Below are 10,162 nucleotides of genomic sequence, written 5' to 3'. Positions count from 1 at the left end.
CCAAGTTTTTAACCAATCTTCTTAATTAAATGATTAGTCTTTGCATTCCCACCCCACACACCGCCCCCACGCCCCCCACCCCCACCACCCTCCTACCCCGCGCGCGCGCGTGAGGGGCACGAGCACTGCTTTCTCTTTTCCTTGTTTATCTACAACACACTTTCCCTTCTACCAACAACAACCCAACCATATATCAATTTAATGTTTTAAGTTTTAGTGTGAGAGAGCCTAAATAGGGATTTGGGTTTGGCTATTCTTATGGAAGGTGTTATTTCATTATGGAGGTACAAACACACTTTCCCTTCTGCCAACAACAACCCAACCATATATCAATTTAATGTTTTATGTTTGTACCTCCATAATGAAATAACCCCTTCCATAAGAATAGTGAAACCCAAATCCCTATTTAGGCTCTCTCACACTAAAACTTAACTCTTAATAGTGGGCCACCCACAAACATGAAGGCCCACACCATGGCATTGACACCTTCCTTAAGGATGAGTGAACCCAAATCCCCATTTACACCCCTTGCAAGACCAAAAGTATCTCCAAATAAAATAGGCATCTTACAATTACAGATATGTGAACTTCACAAGTACAAACCCCACATCCTTGTGTGAGACCTACTTTATGAAACGAGTTATAGCCCAGGGGATACTTTCACCTTTACAAGACTAAATTTTTTATTATAAATTTTTTTCAATGGTTTATTTTACTTAAAAATAAAAGGCTAAATAAAAGTATAATTATCCTTAGACAAGATAAAGTTCTAAGAAAAAAACAACTATACTGTTTTCTATTAGGATGAAATAAAGAGATCTTTACGAGCAAATCAACCCATTAGTGGTTCAATCTTCAAGCCTAAAAAAAATAACAAGCTCCTTTCAGGTAAGTAGACCTATTAGTGGTTCAGACCTTTTAAAACTTTTAGTTGTTGTGAGCAAAATCAGCATGTTTGTACATCTTGTGGACTTGGAAAATGTTCTCAAGCAGACGTTGGGGCTACATGAAGAGGGCGTGGCTTGATATCTCTACCCCGCATGTATGTCAAAAACTGTCCAGGTAGCTCTTCCAATAGAGCCTGAACCACAGAAATCTGTCCAACTGTATAGACCAGAACTAATTTATTAGATGAAACAGAGTAGCTCATTAAAAAAAAATAATAATAAAAAAAATAAAAATAAAAATAAAATACAAGAAGTACAACAAAATGAACAAATAAGGAAATCAACAATTCCAATTGATAAAACAGATAATAGAACAAATAAGGAAATCATCAAATTCCAATTGATAAAACAGATAAGAGGCTCAAATAGATGATTAAAAACATCAAGAAGTAAGATACATAGAAATCAGCTTGCTGAGTATGCATTCACACTAGATTGAAACCATGACCCCATTTTCTACCTATAACATGTCCAATGGGTACTGGAAAGAGGTGGTTGCAAAGTGTATTACTGTTAACAACAATATAGACAAATACAGGATCAAGACAGCAGTGACAACGACAATCCATGGAACGTCTTTGTTTAATACATTTTCAAAGTTCACATATGAGTAAGCAGTCATATGTGTAAGCAGTCATCTAAAGCTTTTTTGCTAGGGGAATTCAAACCCATTCTTGCCCACTATCCCATGCATACGGAGGGAGAAAGTGTCATTTGGTCCAAAATTTATTGGCTACAACAAATCTTCTAAAACTTTGACCCACAAATTTAGCATGCTTTTAGGACATATTACCAACAGGGAGAAACTTGTGAATGCACAATTACTGTTAGTGGATGCTTTTAGATGTAATAACAAAAGTTTTGTTGAGACAAACAAGTGTCATTGTGTACTCACTATGTACTTCTCGCATTGGAACAAATTGTACAATGTCACGTGTTGCCACACGACTCGTAGAGCTCTCTAATCGTCTTCCATTGTCAGCATCAAGCACCTGCCAAAAATTAAGAAATATTACAGTCATTTAAGTGGAAATTCTAAAAGCTAAATATCCACCATTCATTGTACAAAATAATTGAAATAAAGCAATCAAAAGAGTCTAACAGCTAAAAGGCCATTAATTAGGAAAACAAGAGTATACCTCCATTTGCGTAAAATCAGCACCTCCCACTCCTACTATGAGAATTGATAGTGGAAGATCAGATGCCCTGACCAGAGCGTCTTTTGTTTCTTGTAGGTCTGTAAGGACTCCATCCTAGAAAAATGACATTTTATTTAATTAAAAAATGAAAAATTGATGGAAAGAGAGATTAAATAAAGTAACATTTTTATTTGAGAGCTTCGTGTATACATCCTTGTACATAAAACCTCTCCTTTTCAATGAAAGTTGTAATTTATAATAAATAAAATCAACTGAAGTAGGCATTCTCTAATTTTTCTTTTCCTTTTATTAACCATGTTATCAAAACTTCTTGTTCCCTTTGGGTCTCTCTATAGCCTAGAGCACGTAGAAGCCTCAAGCTTGTTGTTTGCCTACGAGATTCTAACCTTTCCGGGTTTGGTCAGTCACTGTGGTATGGGGTTTTTTTTTTTTTTTTTTTTGAGTCCTTCTCTGCGTCTGGGGTATTTTATTCTGGTGGATAGTTTTCTTCTGGTGTTATTTGATGGAATCAGAATTGGAGGAAATGTGGAAGATGTTCCGTTATTGCAACAGGAGAGAGGGCGGGGGGTGAAATGGTGGTTAAGATCAAAGGAAGTGGTTTACTCCTAGAAGCAAGCTCAATTTGATGTGCTAGCAAAACTTCAGATCAATAAGGATTACACTAAGGAAGCTTTTAAAGCTACTGTCAGACGTTTGTGGCCATTTTTGAGAAGGAGAATGATATGGAGGAGATTATAGCTAAAGGCCCCTAGTCTTTTAATAAACGTCTCATCCTTTCTGAAAAGGTTCCAGAAACTATGACATCTTCTTCTACATCCTGATACATCCCAGTGATGTGAAATTCCACAATGTTTAGTTTTAAATTCGTGTTTTTAATATTCAAACCAGATATTGGCTGCAAGCAATGGCACTGAGGCAAAAAATCCAAGGCTTTGCACGACATAATCTTCATTCCCGATGTGAAACCACAATGCCAAACAATCGGGAGGTAGACAAAGATGCAATTTTTTCTGGGGATGATTTGGAACTGGTTTTGCCAATGACTAAGTTGAACCCGCTGGATACACACAAAGCTAAAGTCCCAGCAGCACAGGCAATGGTCCACCAGGTTTTTCAGGATGACAAGGGTACAATGGCTTTGGAGTTTGATCCCTACACTCATGGGGATAACGGCTCATCTGATTTGAAAGTAAGGCCACCTAATTCAAATTCAAACCTTGTAACTGACTCAGAGAAGTGTATCAATAAAGATAAAAGGGGAATTTTTGGATAAGTTAACTTTACAAGAGAGTTGTGATACGGGTAGAGATAATGATAAGAATTTTGTAGTGGATTGGGGTCGGTCCATAACTTTACAAAATTTGGAACTAGCTGATGGGAATTGGATTGCCTCATCAAAAGTAACTAATATAGAAGATGAAAATTGTGAGATTTATGTTGTTGATAACGTTCCAAACTCAAATTGGTATTGACAAAGATGATCCAGTGACTTCAAAAAAGAGATTTGTGAAGGTATGTAATAGAAAAGCTCAAATTTCCACTATTAAGGTTGTTCTTCAACCTTACTACCCTCCATGAAAGTTCTTAGGCTAAGCTGTACTCTAGAATTGCTTGGATTTTAGAGGATATTTCTATTATTTCTTTTTTGTTAGTGTTCCACTAGAATGTAATTGTGCTGCTCTATCTCTTGCTAGTGTTGCAAAAGAGAATGAGTTGGCCTCTATTTGGTTAGAACATGCCCCTTTTTCTCTTTCCCATTTTACAACGTGAATTTCAATAAATAAAGTCTACTATCATTTCCTTTGGGAAAAAAAAAAAAAGTAGACATTCTCTTTACCGTAATAATGAGCAGAACAAAGTACTTGTTGCTGTTGTAGGAGATGGACTGGCCAGCAATTTGTGCAGCTTTGTTGATCACTTGGCCAAATAAAGTGGGTCCTGCCAGAGCAACATTATGTAGAGCACTTGAATAAGCAGCCATAATGCCCTCAACTCCTTCAACCTATTGATAAATAAAAGAAATTAAATAATTCATCCCAAAAAAAAACACTTGCGGTTACTTAAAGAATTTAATGTAGTGTTCAGAATCTTATCAACTTCTACTCGATAGTTGTTTACTTACAACACATGAGAGATGCATCTTATGGTACCATCAATCATTTTCTAAGATATCTAATCCTCTGGTTATGATACAAAACATATGATGTTCCAAAGTGTATTAGGTGATAACTCAATCCATTTAATTTACATCAAGGGCCTCTGAACTTCCTCAAATCTTTTGAGGACAAAACTCAGTATTTGGGGTTTTTGAATGTGTTGTTAGTTGTAAGTGGGGTTTTGAACTTTTAAAAATAAAATAAAATAAAATAAATTAAAAAAAAGGATTGGTTGAAAACGATGGTGATGTAGAAAACGGGAAATCCTAAGCAAACAATCTATTAAAAGTAGTAAAAGGAGAGAGAGAGAGAGAGAGAGAGAGAGAGAGAGAGAGAGAGAGAGAGAGAGAGAGGCGTGTGTGCAGTATAAAGAAGATAAATATAAATATTTTCAAACAATATGACAGCCAGATTCTTCAAAGATTAAGCAAATCAAAGCATTATAAAGTCAGTTCCTCTCACCTCAAAGGCACCTGCACTTCCATTCAAGTTAAAACAATGCGATGTGGTCCCATCACATGTTCTTCCTCCAAAGCCCCAAGCAGGAAAATGCCTATCAGAATCATAAAACTGAATGACCTCCCCAACCTCCAATATAGCCTGCAAGTTTAATATATTAAGTACACAATTGCTTCATCAATCAATGATGATTTCTTTGAAATATATGCTAACAGAAGACCCCCTAACAAAAATTTCAGAAATACAAAACTTACTTTATACAAATGTCACTTTCTAAGACATGTTCCACATATGGTTTTTTCTCTATTATATAGCTCTTACATGTTCTGCATTAAGGATTTTTTTTTTTTTTTTTGGAAAAGTAGATAGTGAGAGGGTGAGGATGAGGGTGAGCTTTGAACCATAGATATGAGGCACCATAAAGGAAGCCATTACCACTAAGCAATTACCTAAATGCTTATGTTCTGCTTTAGTTAGGAGTAAACGCACCAGCAAGCGAAGTTTGATATGTAAAACAATTAGCTTGATCATATTAGGTCATGGCAGACATAAAAGACAACAATTTACAAACATTTGCATTGACCAATTCAATGTAAAAGCTAAGTCTTATTCTAAAAGCAATTTTCCAAGTTGTTTTGTGCCTCAAAAACCCATACAAGATTAAAATTGCATAGGGAAAGAGATGCCATTCAGTCCAAGGATCTCTTGCACCTAATGTTTAGAAAAATACAAACATACAAGTACCAGAGAAAAGCAACCACCCTCTTGGGAGCACCAAAGGACACAGCCTTACCCGTTGATAAGAATTCAACTGACCAGATGGATCAATGTAGTGTAAAGAATCTGGATTTCGAGGATTTCCATTTGAGGCTAAAAAATATATTGAATATTCAAAGTATAAATAAGTCATTAGCCAAAACATTTAAACCGAGGAAAAGAGAACCAAAAAAATCCACACATATAAAATAAAACTATATAACTCCTCTAGAATGTTAAATATTTTACCTGTAAAGTCAACAGCAACCGTAAAGTTAAGCTCAAATCCACTAGAAATGTAATCCAAAAAGCTATACTGTTGCTTTTCACAAAATTGATCCACAAACAGCTGTCCCTTCAAAACCTATATTGATCAATTAGAAAGAAAATCCAAATTTAAACACAAAGACTAAAAATATTTTATTTAAAAAAATAATAATAATTACAAGTATGAATAAGTACCTTATCATGACCACGATGAGAAGATGGTAAGGTGAGATTTGCACCACTTCTTTCTTTATGAAGTTTTTCCAGGTTTGCCACTGACTTTTGGAGCTTACTGATTATTTTAAGATCAATATCATCTTTTAGTAACAGAGACTAAATCGTGAAAACTGAAAACAAACAAAATGTGAAAAGTGAAAATAATACATAACAAATATGGACATCGATAAATTTAGCTTACCCAATAAGCACATGATTGCCATTGCTATTGAAATCAAAGCACTCAATAATTAATGGGTTATCCTGTAGCAAGTCAAATTGCATATGCCAAGTGAATCTTCAATAATTATCAAAATAACAAAACATCCTATAATTATAAACCAAGAATTATAAATTGACAAGCTTACCTTACTTCCAAACTGCTGTATACTCAGGCATAGGGGTTTCCAAATTGGATTCAAGTTGTTGTTCACCACTTCAGTCTTGAATATTGGAACAGAACCTCCGGTCTCAACGATTCTAGATATTCTTAAAAAAGGATCCTAAAATAAATGAATAAATTTATAAAATAAACACAATTAAGAATATGTATGCTTAAGTAACATTAAACGTTAAGGTATCTGCTTTGCAAATACATACACTTTTAGAGAATAGGTCCTTGTTATCCAAGTGGGAACAATGGACTATCATCTCAACACAACTCCTCGAAGCAACTGTTTCCTCTGCATGGATAGTGAGTGCCCCAAAGTTCCTCAAGCCCGTATGCCCATTTTTTATATGGAGATTTAGGGTTAAACTCCGAGTTTGGTTAGTCACTACCTGCCATGAGAATAGACATAAAGAATAGGAGGAAAAACAAATACCAAAGTTTTAGTATATGGAAACCAAATTACTCTGAAAGAATTAAGCCACTAATTACATTTGAAATGTACTTTTTAACGGCATTAGTGGTGGTCTAAAATACGATGCTCAAAATCTTAAAATAACATTAGCATAGTGAAGTAGCTCTCCAAATTTTCGTTCTGCCTTTGAAATTTTTAAGAATATACTGAAAATTAAAACAACTTTATACTCAAATTTCACCAGCTTGAGGGATATACATTATATAATTTCAATGACCCAATTGAAGACAAAGGGATATACCTCTGATAGAACACAAGTGGCCTCTCCAAGAAATTCTTGATCCTTCAATTTCAGCATCTGCAAGGCAACAAAAATAAATTTTCAAAAAAAAAACTTCATCATCAACTAAATCTGTTAGATTATTTTGGATGAGGTGATAACAAATTAAAATTTATATAATCCTTTTTAAGTTGTTGCCTTATTTTCTCATATCTGTATATGATTAAACTGCAACAATCTTTAAAAGTATCTATCAATTCATAGTGGATATGGTTAACCAACCAAATTTGGCTTTTTTTTGTGTAATTGCTCCTAGTAAATAGTATTTCTAGCATGATAAAATATGCATTCCATGCTTGGTACAAATTACCATAATTACAACCATGGATTTAACAATTATTAAAAAATATATAAACATCACAAATATTACTTGGAGGGCTTCAAATTGAGTTTCAACAAAATTGTCCCCTACTTTCATTTCTTATTTGTTATATAACCTCTTTACTGTATCAAAGACAAATTGGCACTAGCAACAAATCCAGTTTAATTATTTTGAAAGTAGTAAATGCAACACCAAAAAAAAAAAAAAAAAAAATCATTTCATAATAATTTTGAGCAAGTGCTTTCCCACACAATTATACCATGCACAATCGCATCTATGCCTATTGTCAAATTGACTTTCTCTGAGATTGTCTAAGATATATAACACATTTGGTATCAAATATTCGTTTATAATTGTTCACTAATAACTTTTGTTTCCACTTCAATGTTTTTTAACATGGATTGACAAATTTAGTGTTTAGCATACCCGCAAAAATATAGTGTGATCTTGTGAATACACATTTCTTACGTTAAAACTCAAAAATGTGGTTAAAAGTTTTATCTTGCAAATTGCATTATTCAGAACTTGAAGATTGGCAGAGATGCTACAAGATAACTTAGCATGTACACTTTTATGTATGTAATTTATTAACAAAGAAAAATAATTGAACAAACACAACCTAAATAACATGAATTACAATAATGGATATTAAAGTGCAGAAACTAATATATATACCTTCACAGGTATATTATGATATTTTGTATCCACATCATACACATGAAATCTGGAGCCAAAAAAAAAAAAAAAAAGGCAAACATGAGCCAACTCGTCAATTTAAAACATCACCTATAGCAAATCAAGATATAACTAAACAAAGATAAGTACTTAAAGCAATTTGTAAAGCTTACACCAATGGTTGCACGATCTCGAACTGGAATGCAACTATAACTTTTTCTATCCATACAGGATTCAAACTATTCAGTACAACCTCAGTGCGACCTAACTCCTCTAGTTTACCATCTATTTTCTTTGCATACACCACAGCCATGGGATCACTCTGAATGAAATAAAGTATATATTAGCAAAAACCATAGTAAGACCATGGCATGCATGCATGTCATACAAGCACATAAAAAAACTGCTAAGGATTGTCAAACTTAAGACCTTTAGATATATGAGAACATTTATCAGAAACAACAAACCTCCTTAAGTATGGGATCGTCCCCATAAGAAAATGTCATTTGAGAGAGGTGATTGCTAGGCAGCCAATTTTTTTTTTTTTGGAGAGGCCAAATTCCAAACTTGAGCCCACAAATTATAGTTAACTTCCATGTGTTATTTAGTAATAGGAACTGTGCCCACTGCTAAAAACTCCCAATCTAGCAATAGCCATTTGTTTTAAAGCATTTTGCATGTGTTATTTAGTATGGCATATCCTTTCTAGCTTAGGTTGAATGTTAGACTACAAATAAGATAAAACCATTTCTCGCTTTGGTAGGTGAGTTGTTGTCTTTGATTATCAAAAGATGAAACAAGTTGGCTTGAAAGGTGTATGTAATGTGTCTTTCTTTTACTTATAGGTGATAGGCTTCTATTTCTTGTTTCCTTAGTTTTGAATACCAGTATTGGTTGGTATTTCATTCTATATAAGGACTCCCATCATTTGCAAGGGTACAAAAATGCAAGTGAAATAAGAAACAAAAGAGGAAGTGAACAGTGGTATGGTGCGTGTAGCAAATGAAGACTTATTACATAATATTTGATAAGATACATTATTCCTAATTGCAAAATTTATTATTCTAAAAAACTTCCACTATGAAAAATCTCAACAAAGTGTGATTCAAATCATTACTTCTCAAACCTAGTCGAGTATAGGAAATATGATGGGCACATGAAGACAAATTGACTCAAATATCACACTAAAACAAAAGGAGGGTGCACAATGTTTGGATGAGCTTATTTTGGTTGACAAATTTTAAAAAATAAATAAATAGGTTATGTAAAAGTAAAATTGAATCCAAAAAAGAGTGAAGTTTTAAAAAGTTGTACATAAACTGATGGTAATAATATGCTGGCATTATAAAGTAAAAACAAAAAGGCCCTAGTAAATTACCAAAATATTTAGCACATTGGGAAATTATTGCATAACCCTGTAATTATCTCATTATCAAATAATGTTATCTATAGAGATGAATACCTTTGAAGTGATATCACGATCAAGCAAATTAGATGCTGATAGAGATAACTGCAGCATAGAATTGAAACATAAAAATGCATAAATACATAATGAAAAATCACAAAGGGCTAACATATAGAATAATATGAAACGAAAAGACAAAACAAAAGAGCCATTGACGTAAATTGAATATCAATTCCAATGTCAAGATACACAATACTAATGATCCTATCTTGAGTTAAATTATATCAAGATGCATGATTGCTTAGGAGCTTTATAAAATGTCACTCATATATGGTGAAGGGGTGAACCAACACACTATGTGATATCCATTAGTTGGAGATAGAATAAAGGTACTTCAATACAAGCAAATGAATATAGATATACAATATTACACACAACAAACAAACTTTTGGAATCAATGCTTTTTTCTGATGCTCCATCTTTGAACTGGCACCACAAAATGCGAATCTTGATAATGTTCCCCTTGGGGGAGCATTTTGTAGTGCAACTTTAAAAAGAATTCAGGTGGGCTCATTGATGTGGACCTAAGGTAGAAACATGGTAACTCAACCATATAAAGAACTTGCAGACACCAACATCTTCAAAAAAATTAACAT

General features: G+C 33.8%; 1 protein-coding gene across 2 annotated transcripts; it reads right to left on the bottom strand.

The window, feature by feature from the left end:
• Positions 1–776: 776 nt before the first annotated feature.
• LOC115979533 (protein BONZAI 3-like) lies at positions 777–9,632 on the bottom strand. 2 transcript variants are annotated; one of them, XM_031101588.1, is made up of 15 exons: positions 9,564–9,632; positions 8,275–8,423; positions 8,102–8,150; positions 7,066–7,122; positions 6,562–6,741; positions 6,330–6,464; positions 6,164–6,225; positions 5,941–6,037; positions 5,728–5,842; positions 5,516–5,592; positions 4,726–4,863; positions 3,945–4,109; positions 2,087–2,200; positions 1,843–1,939; positions 777–1,104 (listed from the first exon to the last, which is right to left on the bottom strand). In XM_031101588.1, exons 1-15 carry the CDS (start codon positions 9,618–9,620, stop codon positions 986–988), a joined length of 1,611 nt encoding a protein of 536 aa, XP_030957448.1. In that variant the 5' UTR covers positions 9,621–9,632; the 3' UTR covers positions 777–985. The 2 variants fall into 2 exon arrangements, with proteins under 2 accessions (XP_030957448.1, XP_030957449.1); XM_031101589.1 differs by lacking the exon at positions 777–1,104 and having other exon boundaries at positions 1,852–1,939; positions 3,970–4,109.
• Between the last annotated feature and the right edge of the window lie 530 nt (positions 9,633–10,162).

Source organism: Quercus lobata, chromosome 3 (assembly GCF_001633185.2).
Source record: "Quercus lobata isolate SW786 chromosome 3, ValleyOak3.0 Primary Assembly, whole genome shotgun sequence".
NCBI classification, from domain to species: Eukaryota; Viridiplantae; Streptophyta; class Magnoliopsida; order Fagales; family Fagaceae; genus Quercus; species Quercus lobata.
This window is presented reverse-complemented; position numbering and strand designations above follow the sequence as displayed.

What these genes read in the sequence shown, in the direction of transcription:
- LOC115979533 (XM_031101588.1), bottom strand. Translation starts at nt 9,620, where the DNA reads ATGCTGCAGTTATCTCTATCAGCATCTAATTTGCTTGATCGTGATATC. An exon ending in GAAGTGCAGGTGCCTTTGAG is followed by an intron (nt 4,110 to 4,725) that starts GTGAGAGGAACT and finishes ATTTATCAATAG; the next exon opens with GTTGAAGGAGTTGAGGGCAT. An exon ending in TTGTTCTGCTCATTATTACG is followed by an intron (nt 2,201 to 3,944) that starts GTAAAGAGAATG and finishes TCATTTTTCTAG; the next exon opens with GATGGAGTCCTTACAGACCT.